Source organism: Gobio gobio (genome assembly GCF_949357685.1).
Source record: "Gobio gobio genome assembly, chromosome: 3".
NCBI classification, from domain to species: domain Eukaryota; kingdom Metazoa; phylum Chordata; class Actinopteri; order Cypriniformes; family Gobionidae; genus Gobio; species Gobio gobio.
Window position 1 is genome coordinate 27,107,185 of NC_137099.1, and position 17,474 is coordinate 27,124,658.

General features: G+C 36.4%; 1 protein-coding gene across 5 annotated transcripts in view; it reads left to right on the plus strand.

Moving 5' to 3' along the window:
• tmem131l (transmembrane 131 like) overlaps window positions 1–17,474 on the plus strand; it is a 67,264-nt gene that overhangs the window by 8,724 nt on the left and 41,066 nt on the right. For all 5 annotated transcript variants that reach the window (XM_079812918.1, XM_079812921.1, XM_079812920.1 and 2 more), the window contains exon 3: window positions 4,900–4,940. In XM_079812918.1, the coding sequence (XP_079669044.1) occupies window positions 4,900–4,940 (41 nt within the window). The remainder of the gene's footprint in view (window positions 1–4,899; window positions 4,941–17,474) is intronic.

A 17,474-nucleotide genomic window follows, 5' to 3' on the forward strand; every position in this document is an offset into this window, starting at 1 on the left:
TCAATTTGGCCAACTAAAAATTGTAGATGTGACCAGTCACTAGAAAAGTTTAAATTGGAGAAATGTTTTATAGTGAAACTGTGAGGTTGGTCCAATTAAATATTTTAAATTGTAGTAACAATTGCTTATTTCTCACTGTCCCAAAAGACCAAAATGACTAAAAACATAAATATATTAAGCAAAATGAACACAGACAACAGGTTTGACATTTTATCACATTACTTTATTTACAAGTCAATTCCAACTCAGGATATTTGGTGAAAATACATTATTTTCAATAAGGAAAAACTCTGAATATTCAAGAAGTCTTCTGCATAACAGGATGTCTTAATGTGGTGAAGAAAACGTGGCCCTGCAAGCTAAAAACCTGCAAATAAAAACTAACATTAAGGACAAAGTTCCCCTGCATCACATCTGGCAAGTGACAGAACAGACGTTACTTCATTATATAATGAGGATGAGACAAATGAATGGACGAATAAGAAAATCACAAGCTTGACGTGTTTGATATTAAAAGGCAATAAGCCCTGAGAAAGGCTGACGCGGTCGCATGGCACATATATCACACAAATTACTTAATTTACTTATTACCTATTATTTTATACATACAAGACATGAGGAAAATAAAACTATTGGCTACCATTAGATAATTATGTGGTAACCGAGAACACACTCATGAAACCAATGAATGCATGAACTCATGATTATACAAAATGTCTTTTAAACTTCATACCTGTTCATGAAGCAAAATTCTGGAGAATAATTCAGTGCTCAATACTCACCAACGTCTTGTGACGGTGAATATCAATATTCTCTTGGGAATGTTTGTTTCGGTCTTCAACTCCGGCTGGTTTGGCTCTGCAGTCCGCTCGCACTCCCGCGCTCCGCATTTGAAATCTCCACACGAACGGTTTTCCTCAAGCACATTTTGCGCATGCGTATACAGTTTTTCGGACGTAGGACTTGTTCATCCAACATGGATTTTTCACTTAGACTTCATAGATTGACTGAACACTAGGGATGCCACAATTCTCAATAATTCTCTTCACGGTTCAATACGGGGTTGTGAATTGCGGTATTCTTGGTTTTGCATTGAATTAATTATTTTTCGACAAATTCTATAATTTGCCTCAATCCCAATACTGAACAACGCGACATACATTCACATCAAACGTTAGTGGTAGAGTTATACTCACGGAACACTATAGTTATTCACAGTCAAGAAAGTTCATTATTTGCATGCGTTTTAAAGCCTTGCCGGCTCATTCGCGTGCGCGGTTTTAACATGCGCTTTTCCGAGCGTGTGCACTAAACGCCTGCCAAACACGTGATTACCGGATCTAAGTAGTCTTACTGCGCTAATACTATCAAATACACACAAGGTTAACATAAACACAGTCGGTTATGTCTAAAGTGAAAGTAAAATCGGCATGTGTCTGTATATTAGATGCACGCAGGTCTTAAATTGACAGCAGGACAACCTAGTGAACACGCGGTCCTTAAAGGGACAGTTCACTTCTAAAATGATGTCATTATTTACTCACTCTAATGTTGTTCCAAACCTGTATTCATTTCTCGATGACAGAATTTTCATTTTTGAATGAACTATCCCTTTAATGTTAACACAACAACAAAAGACAAAGAGAAAATCACTCACTGCTCTTGACTGAAAAACTTTTACACAGTAGCTTTAATAAGAATCAGTGTATATTTTATAGTGAAGTTTATGTAGCGTTTTATTTTTACATTTATTCATTCAATTTCATACTTATATGCTGCTGTACAGCTCTGAGCTGTCAGTGTAAATCTTTATGTATTTTATATTATACAATACACTTGGAATGTGTAAAGTAAAGTTTTAAGTTTAAGTAAGGTTTTTCAATTCTTTTAAGTAAAATAAAGAAAGAGTATTGTAAAAAAAAAAAAATTGTCTTTTTTTTCTCCTTAACCTCTTGCTGTTCCTGTCGCCTAAGAATAGAATAGCAAAAAACTGATGTGACAAGCCATCAGAACCGAACCGAAAACTGTGGTTAAAAACCGAGGTATGTATTGAACCGTGGACTAAGTGTATTGTCGCATCCCTACTGAACACAATTAAATATGTTCGGTGAATATACAATTTTAATTTTAATTGAAGACCTTAAGCTATGTTTAGTACAATTTTCACAATTTTTCCCCCCAATTTGTTTTTACAGTGCGTCTAACTACAAAGATGAATACTTCAATTAGACCTTGCTAACTTGGTTATATTGTATTTATCTATGCTTGTAATTAGTGTATTTGTTCTTATTGTTTTACTGACTGTTCACTTGTCTTAAATTGTTTGAACTTTTTGCTGAGGCGAAATCTGTGACTCAAAAACCGTAATAGGATCCAAACCGTGAGTTTTGTTATCCATTGCACCACTAGTACTAAAATAACTAAAACTGAAATAAAAAATGATATATAAAAACTATGTAGACATGTTAAAAATAGACGTGTTAAAAAAAAACATCATTAGATTGGTTGAGTTTTTTAGTTCTTCTAGTCGGCATCAGGGGAATATTTAAATGATCTTGCTGTTTAATGCTGCTGTGGTTCATTATATAACTGCAAAATAACAGTACAGGAAAGTCATAAGAAAGTGGGTTACAGTGTGACTGAATTATTCTGAAGTTCAATAGGGTAACTGTATTTCCCTTAGGGTCTATATCAGAGGAAGTCCATGTTATTAATAGCATATAAAATAATATTTTTCTAAAATATTGTTGAGCTGTTTTTATTTAAGGAAATGTGCTTTATTTTAGTTTTAAAATATGTTGTGTTTAGATTTAATAATACCATGCTGGATTGTGTTTTAGGTTTGTTCTAGCATGACTAGCATGTGTTAAATGAGATTCATATGATTTGCTCATTCATGAATAATCTGGATTGTGATATCAGGACTTGAACAAAATAAATAATAATAATAATTTAAGGTCAAATGCGCACACAGCTTTCTATTTAAGAAACAAATTATCTACTTGACAACCGGTTAAAAGCAGACCCATAAATAGACTTTGATTCATTTAGTCAATATAGATGTCAAGTGTGATTGAGTAGACCTGCAGCATTCCATTTAAAGAGAACCACCCTCACCCGATGATGGATGGATGCTGCATTTACTACAGATTCTACAGATTCACTGCATGTTTTCTAGCCAAGATTCATCCTATCATTGTAAAATGTGTACTTAGTCATCTGACACCAGGCAACCAAGTGGCCCCTATATACATCTATTGTATGCCTGGAGGGCTATAGTTAGTTCCTATGGATACCCTGTTGTAACTGAGCGCAGAGACACTCGTCAGTCATGGTTTCAAGGCTCTCAGTAAGATGGCTATTTCAGTAAATTGCCTATGATGTGCTACAGGCAGTTCATGCAATAGTATGGTTGTATGTGTTGAAATCGTACAGTGTTCCATTTCAGTAGTGTTGCTTTCAAAATAAGCTCAGCTCAAGTATATTTGTACTCTGAATTTGCAGGTTTCTTTTACTTGCAATGCTAAAGTTAAGGAATGTAATACATATATTTCTCACATATTAAAAAATACAGTAATATGGTAAAATATTACAATTTAAATAACTTTTTTTCTATTTGAATATATTACATTTTAAAATGTTATGTATTGTTGTGATGCCAGTCTTAAAGGGTTAGTTCACCAAAAAAAGAAAATTAGCCCATGATTTACTCACCCTCAAGTCATCGTAGGTGTATATGGCATTCTTCTTTCAGATGAATACAATCAGAGTTATATTAAAAACAGGGTACCCGCGGGATCTTAAAGTCTTAAATTTGACTTGGTGAAACCTGCAGATACCCTGAAAAATGTCCTGGCTTTTCAAAGCTTTATAATGGCAGTGAATGGTTGTGTTGTTTTTGAAGTCCTTAAAAGTGCATCTATCCATCATATAACTGCTCCACACATGTACGAAGTGGCGCATTTGTGTAAGAAAAATATCCATATTTAAAACTTTATAGACTAAAAAAACTAGCTTCCGGCGGTCAGCAGTACGCAAGTCGACTTGCGCTAAAAGAGTAACCCTTGACGCATGCGTATTGACAAGCGCAGAAGCGCAGAGGATAGAGCAAAACAAAACACCGATCATGAATTAGAAGTCTAAAACGAGAAATGGCAGAGGATTTCGATATAAGAGAAGAGGGGTTGCCCAGCCCTATCCACGAGAGGCGTCAAAGCGTGCAATGCTCCTATACATCGTGTCAGGGGTTACTCTTTTAGTGCAAGTCGACTTATCGCAAGTTATTTTAGTCTATACAGTTTTAAATATGGATATTTTTCTTACACAAACGCGCCACTTCGCTTCAGAAGGCCTTTATTAACCCCCAGAGCTGTGTGGAGCTGTTATATGATGGATAGATGCACTTTTATGGACTTCAAAAACGACACAACCATTCAATGCCATTATAAAGCTTTCAAGAGCCAGGACATTTTTAATAACTCTAAATTGTATTTGTCTGAAAGAAGAATGTCATATACACCTAGGATGACTTGAGGGTGAGTAAATCATGGGATAATTTTCCTTTTTGGGTGAACTAACCCTTTGAGTGTCACATAGTCCTTCAGAATCATTCTAATATGCTGATTTGCTCATTTCTTATTATCAATTTGAAAACAGTTGTGCTGCTTAACTGTATTTTTATTTTTATTTTTATTTTTTTTTGGGTGATAAAAAGTGAACCTCAACCCATGTAGTTACCTTATCTTTACCAGTACTTTCTTAGGCAAGTAAACTTTAAGTACACATACTGTAAAATGAAGTGCAACCCAAACATTTTACTCTAAACCTCTGTAACTGTACCTATGTAATATGCTGTTATGTAATCTACTGAATGTAAAAATATATATTTTTTCCTTCCAGGCAGAGGAGCAGCACAGTGAGAATGTTCCTCGAGAGGAGAGGTGAGAATTTCTCTTAACCACAATCCCTTTGAGACTTTCCTAGAGTCGCCTATTTGCATTTTTGTTTTGATAACTTCTCTTCAGGTATTGTTAATACAATAATGTTGTTGTAAACCCACAATTTGTTGTATATAACAGTGTATTAAATTCTCATGTCCAAAACTTGAAGGACAAACTTTGCCTTTTTAGTATCTCATACAAGTTTCTGGTGGTCTATTGTGTATATCCCCTAAACATTTATTTGAAGGCAGGGCTGGTTTGTTTCAACAGTGCATGGCAAAAACTAAGCCTTAGAGAACAGCAGCTTTCTGTTTACTCTACATTTGCATTCATGTGACTGGCATGACCTAAGATCAACACACACTGTTTTATTAACTACATTTCAATAGCAATATGAATAAGAGCACAGTATGTAAACAAAATGCCAGTGAAGTCTATGGAAAAATATAAATGTTAGAACAAGCCTAAACACATTGTTTACAGCTGTGTTTTCTTATATCATCTGACCACTCTTGCATCTCTTTTATTGTACCATTTAACTCTTTCCCTGCCAGCGTTTAAAAAAAAAAAGTTGCCAGCCACCGCCAGGGTTTTTGATAATTTTCACAAAACTGTAATGGTAGGCCTACATCCAGATCAGATTCAGAGCAATCATCAAACACAGACGGAGTAGATCGAGTCCATCAACACCCCTAATGCTTGCACAGTCCTATAGCTCGTCCTGGGTCGACATTTCATTCAGTAACATTAGATAGTTTTGATTTATATGATGTTTAATGTTGATGATCACGTTATTTTACATATGCATCTGCTTACATGCGATCGCTTGTTTTTTGGCGTCTTCTTCATCTGTTTTGATCTGGAGATTCTGTACTCATTCAGAAGTTGCGTATTAGTGCCCCTATTTGTGCGGGGAAAGAGTTAAAGATTAGTGCTGCCTTTGACAACATAGATCACAACATTCTCATTCTCACAACAGATTTGAGAATTACATTGGCATTTGTGGACATATGTATTTACATTTTCTCATTTAGCAGACGCATTTATCCAAAGTTATTTTCATTAAAGGGTTAGTTACACTCATGTCGTTCGTAAGACCTCCGTTCATCTTCGGAACACAAATGAAGATATTTTTGTTGAAATCTGATGGCTCAGAAAGGCCTCCATTGGCAGTCACTTGCACTCACAAGACCCATAAAAGGTACTAAAGACGTCGTTACAAAGTCCATCTAACTACAGTGGTTCTGAAATAATTTTATGAAGCGACGTCAATAGTTTTTGTGCGCAAAAAAAATATGAAAATAACGACTTTATTCACCATGTCCTTGTTTTCCGTTTGGGTCTCTGCCGTGAACTCATGAAGCACCACGACGCATGTGCGAGAATAGAGCCGCCGTTCTGACACATGACTCGGAAGAAAGGAGCTTTGTTTACAAGCAGAGGAAGACGCGCCGTATCTAAGCTGTTGAATTCTACATTGATCGGTCTTGGCGTAATGCTCAAAATGGGACTAAAGTGTGCATTTCATGGATTCCCAAACGCTGGCGCTCCGTCATATTCTCGCGCATGCGTCGTGGTGCTTCGTGAGTTCGCGGCAGAGGCCCAAATGGAATACAAGGACATGTTGAATAAAGTCGTTATTTAGATTTTTTTTTTGCGCACAAAAACTATTGTCGTCGCTTCATAAAATTATTGTAGAACCACTGCAGTGAGATGGACTTTGTAACGACGACTTTAGTACCTTTTATGGGTCTTGTGAGTGCAAGTTGCATGACTGCCAATGGAGGCCTTTCTGAGCCATCGGATTTCAACAAAAATATCTTCATTTGTGTTCCGAAGATGAACGGAGGTCTTACGGGTGTGGAACGACATGAGGGTAAGTAATTTATGACAGAATTTTCATTTTTGGGTGAACTAACCCTTTAAGTTGTTTAAGACAAATAGGGAGCACTTTGGTGGAATGAGTTGACTCGCTTTGGGTGAGTTTGAGTCCTGGCTTGTGGTCCATTCCCGATCACGTTTCCTTCTCTCCTGCTACTTCCTGACACTGTTTCTGCTGTCCTATTATAATAAAGCCATACATGCAAAAAAAAAAAAAAAACATATAACAAAAAAAGATATTGGTCGACTGCCACCATTTTGTTTGTGTAAGTAAGGAACTGTGACACAGCACAGGTGAAGTATGGAGTGTCACAAGGCTCTGTAACAGGTCCTCTGTTGTTTTTCTTGGATATGCTTCTACATACCTCTACATACATCAGGAAAAGTAATTGGCTTTCATTGATATGCTGATGAGAGGTGGGAGATAATAGTATAAATACTATAAATAATAGATAAAAGTATTTTTTGACGCTCATCTAGGACATTTTTGGGATTGATGCGTTTCCATTGTAGTTCATGCGCATGTGTTCTTACAGAATAAACAGGATATACAACTAAGCATATACATTTGGCTAAGTATCAATTTTGGAAGTAGTATTTGGATCTTGATGTTTCTATCCAACATGTATTTCTGCAATATCCAAACATTTGCATAAAAAAATGGATGGAAGTCCAGCTAATGTATTGGTGGTTTGAATTCTGCAGGATAAGAAATGAGTTTGTTAAATGTATGAAAAACATGATGTGTGGACTCCAAGCCAGCTGTATTTATTTTGATAGTTATTGCCATCATAAACTGTGGATAATTTGTGTATTTGACTATATTCAAAGAAGACTAAAAACATCTGCGGTTGTGCATGCAAATTTCACTCACACTCTCTTTTAGGAACTTTTTTTTCACTTCATTGTCTTTGCCACATCCTCTCATGCTACCAGTCCCCAACTCTGTAGATCTCATTCTGCTATCTGTCTGTAGCAGATGTTTCATAGTTCACATTGTCTTTTCATTGTTGACTATGGGTAACAGCATGCTCTGTGGTTAAGTCCTAATCAGGGTCTATCACCAAGCACAATGGCTGCTTTTAACACAACAGCATCAACAAGGCTCACTTCCTGTATCAACAGCAAAGTGCAGTTTCATACCCTTGCTGTAACATGGATATTGAACACGCCTATGTTGAATGCTTGTAAAAACAAACAAACGAAATATTCAATGCAGAAAATAATCTCAATTATCCATAATTTTTTATTTTAGTTTTATTTATTCCATTTCAAATGGAAACTTTGCATTTTAAATAAAGACTCTGGGCTTCAAAACAAGGAAGCAGAGACTTTCACTCTGATAGGTCAGAATTTTGTTCTTGAATGAGCACAAACTGCCAAATTTAAATGAAATTTGTCAAGCGTCCTGCAACAGTGCATAAAGAATAGCATAGCATAGTCATACTACTCATGTTATAATAATACATAAATAAACATAATGAATGATAATACAAATTTAATTATGGCAAACTAATATATGAAAATACAATCTAAAAATGTATATTTGTTTTTACAGTCTATTATGTGGGCTTGGATCGCCCTTTTCATCTTTCATGACCTTGCAGGTATGGGGAAAATTTATGGATTTACGGTTATGACTATGAGTATTTAATTATAGTTAAAAGGTTGGCAATGTGTTAAACAGAACTGAGAATACTTCTACACACTTATTGGTAGCTGCATCAGCATTATCAGGTTAGCCAAGGTATTTAAAAAACACAACAAATAAGGGGGTGTGGTGAAATTAGTTAATACCATTTTAATTCCAAGGCACAGAATCTGTTACTTTGAAGCGCAACAGAATGCTCATTATATATGTATGCAGCATGCTTTTGGTAATTTCATGGGAGTAGTGTAACATTCTTTTGCAGGCAAGCAGAACAGTGCTAGTGGGTTGTCCGAACAGAGAAGTGAAATCGTTTGACCACACTACTTGTGCACTAGACAAAAGTCAAAAACTCATAGGGCCATATCATACAATGCGACGCCAGGCGCGATGCAAGTGTTTTTTTGCTAGTTTCAGCCCGCTGGTCTGAAAAGGTGTGTTCAGGTGCATTGTTGGCGTGTTGCTATTTTGAAGCAACTGAAACTGTGACTACGACTGCAACATAGACCAGGTTTTTGTTGGTCAAAAGTCAATAGCGCAGTATTTTTTGTAATTTAAAGGGAGCTTTAGTAATATGCGCCTATAGGACAACGAACACTATGCTTATTACACATACAGGGACGCGCAGCAGCACACAAACATGTTTAAATATTGAAAATAAAAGGATTCCTCTCTGGAGAAGCGTTCAGTCATTCCCCTCGCAAAATCCGCCATGTAAATAGCGAATCCGTCATGGTGCAAGCGCAACTGGCTTTTAAAGGGAATGGGAGATTGGTTTATTGCACGTTATGCCCAAAACACACCCATGACTCATTAAGAGACGAGTTACAACCCTTTTGCACCATGTGCCTGGCGTGCCGACCGGTTTTGGATGAAGTGGATTCGGACACGCCCTAAGTGCACCTGTGCCATGCGCTTCAGAACATGCCCTCAGATCTTTTAAATAAGGCCAATAAGGTTATTCTACATATGTTTCTAAATGTTTTCTTTTACAAGTACACCCCCCAAAAACAAGTACACCCTAAACATAGTGGTCATGTGGAGGCTATCTTGTAATGTATAACTCTCTAAAAATTTTACATTAGCAGGCATTGAGCTTGTAAGGGCTTTGGACTTATGATAGTATTAATGCAGTGTTAAGCAAGAGAATCTGCATAGGACAGAAAACTGTAAGGCCTGAGAAGCTATTCCACATGCATTGCACCAATAGCAGAGCATTGATTGATTGCATTGTAATAAATATCTGCAATGGATCATTTTCATGAGAAAAAAAAATCTTATTCCATGTGTGTGGTATTGGAAGAGTATGTTATTCTACTGGTGTTCAGAGTTTGCTCTTTGAACTTTGGCCTTGCGCTTCTGAATCTATTGGCAGGGGGCTGTGACGGCATCTGTCTGTGTATTGCAGATTATTGACTATCTACAGCATGCAGAGAAAGAGACCGTGTTATGGGTTATCTGAGGTATATCGAGGACACATGGATTTGAGTAGCTTTAAAATGTTTTAATTGTTTATTTATGGATTGTTTTATCTGCTTATATAAAAAACATTATTCTTTATTATGAAGTCCCTTTTGAAAGCAAAGATACCAAGCACTTGACTACATCGCTTTGGATTTGATTGAAAGATGATATAGTTGATATAACAATTTAATATTAAATGATTTTCAAACACATTGACAGCTTAATTTTACTATTTTAATTCCCAGAACTCGTCTTTTAAACCTTTACATTTCTTTCTCGAGTCTGTTCTTTTTTTTTTCTCATGAGGTAAATGAGACCATCTGTTATTTAGTATGTATGAAACATATTTTGGGAAAGTCCTAGTCCTTCTGCACAAAAAGGATTTCAGGAAACAATGGTTCTAACATCAGAGAGTCACACACTACCACCAGTAATGGAGTCCATTACAGATTAATACAAAATAAGGTTGGCAGTTTTGTCAGAGAATTATAGGAAGCAAGCAATGTTTTTAATTACAACATTTAATCTCAGTTTTTGGATTAAAGATTTACAAAATATTTGAATATTGTTTTTTTGGCGAACAGATCCACATCAAGATTTAAAATGATTGTGTGAGAAGTATGATTTAATGGACATTAGATGGTCTGTTGTTTTCATATCTTGTGTAATGTAACTGGAAGTATTCTTGCCTAATTGTAGATCATTCTTGATTGCGTTTACACTGTTTGTACACTATTTCAAATCTTAGAACATTTTAGCTCTTCCAGCAGTGCTTTCAGGATGTTACACCATGCTTATCATTATCCCACAAGTAAATGGAGTCTAGCTCATGTGAGAACATTTGTTATTTATTGCATAAAACATTCTTGGTTGGAGGAAGTCATGGCACAATGACTGCACACGGCAATGACTGCTCTTTATGGTCTATATTGTTCATTTTTAAATGTAGAGAAAGACAGGAACGGGTTAATAAGGCACTCAGGCATTACATAAATCTATGAAATAATAATGAATTAAATCAATGAATCCAAAATTAAAGAAAAAGGTGATTTAAAAAGAGTTATGTGCAATAAAATAAAATACTGCCACACTTGTGCCTAACCTCAGCTAGTCAGTTTCTCATACACATCCCGAGTTTTAGGAGCTTGATGTTGCACTTGATCAGACATATGTCCATAAAATATTTTTGGAATTTGTATAATAAAATCTGCCCAATTCGTTTTTTTTTGTCCAGTTTACTATCACAAATTAATTTGAACTGAAAAAAGCAATCATTAGAGGTACAGTAAAGCACTTGGTGTGGAAGTGAATGGGACCAATTCGTAAATGTTAAAATGCTCACCGTTTCAAGTCAAAAGACATGGCCGATTCAAGACACAAGCAAATTGTCTGATTCCGATACCTATTGCCTAGATCAGTGGTCACCAACCTTTTCAAGCCAAAGATCCCTGACCTCAGCCTTGATGAAAGGCAAGATCTACCTATAGATTTTTCATGGCCGATTCAGAGGTTTTTTTATTTCCGAGACCATCTGTCGTTTTTTTTTTCTTTATTTAAGCAAATTAATTTGTTGTTTATTTGCTCTATAACAGGCCAAACTGACCTTAAAAAAAATTGCCATTTGAAATGTGAGCCAACCACTGCATTTTAATTACGATCCAAACAAAGATACACATATGTAGCATGAGCAGTTGTTTTTTATTTAAATTATTGCATAATTTCAAGACTTAGAGTAAATACAGAATGCTCTGACTTTAGTTTTGTGAAATTGTAACATAAGACACACCTGCACAAAACAAAAACAGATGGACTGAATAAAAATGCTAATTCACTCTCTGACAGTAGGAGGTGCTTATGGAAAACAAGCGTTTATTTGGGGACCGCTGTAAAATGCCATAGAAACTATTCTGAAAACAGTCAGTTTTGTTCAGGGATACATTCATGTAACCCCCCCTCCCCAATTCAATATCTATATTTTTCTTCCTATAGTTCAAGCTTCCCAAAGAGTGATCTTGCTTTGCCTATTAGGCTGGTCCACTTCCACATGTTTTTACAGATCAGATATTTATCTGATTTATAACCATTCCATTTACACTTGGCCACATAAATGTGTCTCCACAAAACGGATATAAATCCAATCTTCAATTCCCACGCTATATGCCTGTTCACATCATCAAGTATAGGAGTTCACATCACCAACATTTTATTGATCAACAGTTAATTCAAGGACCGCGAAATGAGAGAGTGGCATAAGAACTGATCAATTAGTTTCTTTACCTTTAATGATGATAATGATTGTGTATTGAGCGTCTGCAACTTTTACTTTAATTTGCGTCAGTTTGCTGAAGAGATATTCAGCTGATCGTGTGCGGCGATGCGTGCTGCAGTAGCGCTGTCCTATCTAACTATAACATCGGTCGATTTGTGCTGTGCGAATTTTGAGGTTGCAGAGAATACATTTTGGGAGCATATGTAGCTATTTCGTGCCTTGATAATGTGTTTGTAACGCTCGTACACAGAGAGGCCGGATAGCTGGCCTGAATGGTTGTAGCTAAGTTTAAGCAAAACTCACGTAGGCCCTATCTGATATTTCACAGGGGTTTATTATCAGCATCGTCGATCCCACGCACACATGGGGCAGTTTGCAAAACACTCCACTAACAACAGCGTTACTGAACAGAAAATAAACAGTGCAAAGAGCAACAGAAATACACGCATACATGCGATGTTCATATGTTGTGCATTCACACACTGGCAGCGTTTGTCTCGCGCAGCTTAACCGCGGCTCGTGTATTGCAAATACAGACGAATATTGTCCATTCTGTCACATTTTTCGGTGTTCTCGTCCAACCCCTGTCTGTCTCATGCTTTGATTTATGATGGGCAGCATATCTGCTGCAAATGCGACCGTGTTCCACTCTGTCCCTATAACATAAAAATGTTATGCCAATGTGTCGGACTCGGTAGACAGTTTAAGCAGGAGACAGCCAGTTAGGAACCACTTCTGCATGATATAACAATTTTTTAATACTGTATCCTAAATTGTGGATAATTAAGCTATATGTCATATGGTGAAGTACATTTCTGGAGTGTTAACAATTCAAAGAAAAAACAACAACAAGAACCATACAGAACCGAAAACCGTGACCTTAAAACCGTGATACGAACCGAACCGTGGGTTTTGTGATCCGTGCCCCCCCTAATATATATATATATATATTAATTCTACTTAACCTGTTAGTGATGTCTTGATTATTTAATGCTATGTTTAGATAAATCTGTCATGACAGTCACTAAGATTATATTTCAACAACATAATTGCATAATTAGATTTAGGAGTTAATGCAAAAACTGCCTTATGTGAAGTTTACATGTTTGCACACAATGTGTTATTTGAGTGTTGATTATCCTATAACTAAACATGAATATCAGCTGAATATAGGCTCATAGTTTAGGCTCTGTTGTTAACCTTTAATATTAATGTAATAATGTGCAAGTAAGGGCTCCCTATATAGTTTACAGCATTATCTTTAAGAAACTTTTAGTTATAATTCAATTAATTTAAGGACAGACACAATTTTTTCAGTAAACCACAGTTTAATAAAAAATAAATAAAAAGCCATTTTGTAAAACTGCTGTACTGAACCCGTACCGAACCATGACTTCAAAACCGAGGTACGTACTGAACCCGTCAGTTTTGTGTACCGTTACACCCCTAATAAACACCCACCCCCAATTCAATATTTATATTTTTCTTCCAATATTTCAAGCATCACAAACAGTGAGCTTGTTGTGACTGGTACAGTCTGTGCTCTCCTCTTTGCGTCCATCTTCAGCGTGTCCTGCCTTTGTTAACGTCATTTTTACAGACTTCGTAATATTTCCACAAATGACAGTTTGGTAAATGAATGCAATGCAGTTTTGTGTGCAAGTCTGGAACAGAGATCGGCCAAAAAACAAGTGATGGCTGGTCAACTGGTCAAGCTCACGTTCATCTGCCTACACTTTTGAGTGCAACACCCACGTCTCAAAATCCAATCAACAACTGACGCATAGAACCAAGTCCCTGCCCTACTTTTCTTTTCTTTTTTTTCTTTTTTTACGACAATCCGTTATACTTGAATGTATGTTACGATAAAAAGAATAAGATTGGTTGCTACTTCCATTTCGTTGTGCCTTTAAACCAAGACCCTTACACCGTGTCTTAACTACATGCGACGCGATAAGATTCCAGCGACAAGCAACTTGTCTGTCCACACAAGATGCGACGCGACTACAAGATGCGATGCTACTACGAGATGCGACAAAACAGCGTGTGGGCGGGCTCTCGCGGCATGTACACTGCACCAGAGATTAATCTTGGCGGCACTCGCAAGGAAATGGATAAGTAGCCTACATAGTCAAATTCACAAATATTACACCATTTAAACATTACTAAAATACATACTGAGTTACTAAAACAATCTTTGTCATAAATATACTTGTTTGTTCACAGTTTGAACGTTCTTGTTTCCATTTGTTTAATATTTTAAGATCTGAGGTGAATTATCCATTGTTGCTTTTAATACGCCTACGTAAAGGTAAACTAAATGATATTCAAAGTCACCTTACACGCTTTTAACATTAAATAAAGAACATAAACACTACCTGAGATTATCATTGCCATGTTTTGTTTGTTGTTATCCCATCTCAGAAATAGAAACCGTTTCTAAAATAGAATCATTGTGTGTCACCGTCGCGGCTGGTTGCAACAAAAACTCTTATTAACAAAGAAAAGATAGCTTTTATCACGTGTCGCGGCATCACGTCGCGTGTAGTTAGGACACGGTGTTAAGCTTAACTTGTACTGAATCCAGAATAACTTTAGAGGCCAATTCTAACAACCCCTTATAATGTTTCTCCAGAATTCTGCATGGAGAGATTCTATGGGGTGTTTGTCCCATCTAGAGCAGTCTGTCTGACTGAGTGGACCCCAGAACTCATTCGTAAATGTGGCATAATAGCAGAAATGTGAAGCCATAGTGTAGAGCATGTTCTGCAGCTCTCTCTCTCTCTCTCTCTCTCTCTCTCTCTCTCTCTCTCTCTCTCTCTCTCTCTGTGGTTGCTAGTGCTAATTTTCACACCTCCTGCTGTGATACGCCCTCTCATCCCTTCCTTTGCCCTCTGCCAACACCACAAATAGCTTCAGCTCCTGGCATCAACTACATTCCATTAAGCCTAAAACATTCCACAATGTTTCTTCTTTTGATCATACACACTAATATTTAGGGCAGTGTGCTTGTGTTGTTGTGTATCTGTATTTCACTTGGGGAAAAAAAGAACAAAATCCAAAACAAATTAGCCACCATTATCCTCTATTGAATTGTAGAGGGATGATTGTGTGTCTGTGTTAGTTTTGGCAACTATGTCACGTTGACCAATTAGTAGCAACACATTTATTGCTTGTGTGTTTGTTGCTTCTGTCATGTGAACCTCTGTTGTGTAGCAACCAGTAACCGTGGTCACCTATCACAAAGTCGTGCCAAATCTAAATCCATTAGATCTATTGAAAACAGAGCTGATAATGTTCTTTTTGTTTATATTAGTCTGTGGATTTTGCCATTTGAAAGGACCGTTCTTATGATCCCCACTGAATTTTGGTTGAAATCTATTGCTTCCCTTGAAAGTGTTGAGTCCTGTTAGATATGACAAACCACCAGGCTAGAGTCCATCAAAAGTGTTTCAAATAAATGTAATGAGATCCACTGTTGTAGAGGATTGGAAGCAGCAGATTTCCATTTATTCTGTTTTTCATTTGCTTTCATAAACTGCTGAAATAGTTTTGTGGACATTTACAGATGCACCTTGACCAATGTACGTAAAAATATCAGCAGACACATGTCTGCACTTCATGGGACAATAAATAACCAAAAACACACTGCTGAAGCATAAAGAGAAAAGAAAAGAATCCAATTGAACATACATTTTATTTGCAAAACAAACTCCAGCTGAGAATGCTAGATACACACTGCTGATAGTAGTACAGCGTTTTTCTTGCTATTTAAAGGATTTAAAAAACGGCATGCATTTCCATTGTTCAGGGAAGGCATGTTATGTAAGTTTTATCTTTTAAAATCATCATGAAAATGTGCGTTTCATTCAGATGGATATAAAAATGCCATTAATTCTTGGGTATTGAAAAATTCTACTCATTTGATGCACATTGTTTTTTTTAATAGTTATTGGATGTGGAGAGCATTTTCGGCCCCTCCCCCTTTCATTCATCACCAGACTCTTCGAGCAGACCACATTATGTACACTGATCTACAGTACAAACAGCTTAAGACATTAAAACAAAGTTGAACTCCGATCAGTTACTAAATGTCATTTGTACACGCCTACCCCCAGCATTATTCAAATTACCTACAACTTCCTGTTTCAGCACACGCAGGAAATGAGCAGTTCTATTTCAAACATCAACTTTTTTCTTTTGTGATGGGAAGTGATGCTACTGCCAGCAAAGTTGTGTATGTGTGTGTGATGAGATGTCAAGCACATTTAAAATAATAATACTTTTATTTAGCAAGATTTCTATTTCAAAACATTGTTCTTTTGAGCTTTCTATTCAAAGAATGAATAGTTTCCATAAAAATATAAAGCATTATAACTGTTTCAACAAGATGTTTCTTGTGCACCAAGTCATCATATTAGAATGATTTCCGAAGGAGCATGTGACACTGAAGAGAAGACTGAAGTGATGCTGATCATTCAGCGTTGCCATCACAGGAATAAGTACATTTAAAAATGTATTCAAATAATAGGGGTGTAACGGTACACGTATTCGTATTGAACCGTTTCGGTCCAGGGCTTTCGGTACGGTGCGCGCGTGTACCGAACGGTTATGAATGCAGTCTTTAACAGTTAACAGTCGGCTTGTTTAAAACGCGGAACACACTTCAATCCGAGTCCCCATATGAACATATTGAGTATTCAGTCCATTTTATCACGAAATTCAACTGCGGAAAGACAATAAAACAGCTTGTAAACAATGTCGTGTAGAATTCGTTTACCTCAGAAGTCATTCAGTGTCCACAGCTGAGTTCACTAGAGAGATTAACTCTTTCACTGAATACATGCACTATATTAGCCTATATATTCATTTTATTAGCCTATTTTCATTATATAGCCTACTACTTAGCCTGTTAGTGATGTCTTGTTTAATGTATGTTTAAATAAACCTGTCATGAAAATTACAGCCACTAAATGATTATATTTCAACAACGAATTGGAGAAAAAATAATAATAATTAGATTTAGAAGTTAATGCAAAAACTGTCTTATGTGAAGCGAGTGTTGATTATTATATCTAAAAATAAATAGCGACTGAATTTAGGCTAATAGTTTGGGCTCTGTTGTTAATCTTTAATAGCAATATGCAAGTAAGGGCTCCCTATATAGTTTACAGCATTATCTTTAAGAAACTTTTAGTTATAACTGAATTCATTTAAGGACAGACACCATTTTTTTCATTAAACCACTGTTGAATAAAAATGAATAAAAAGC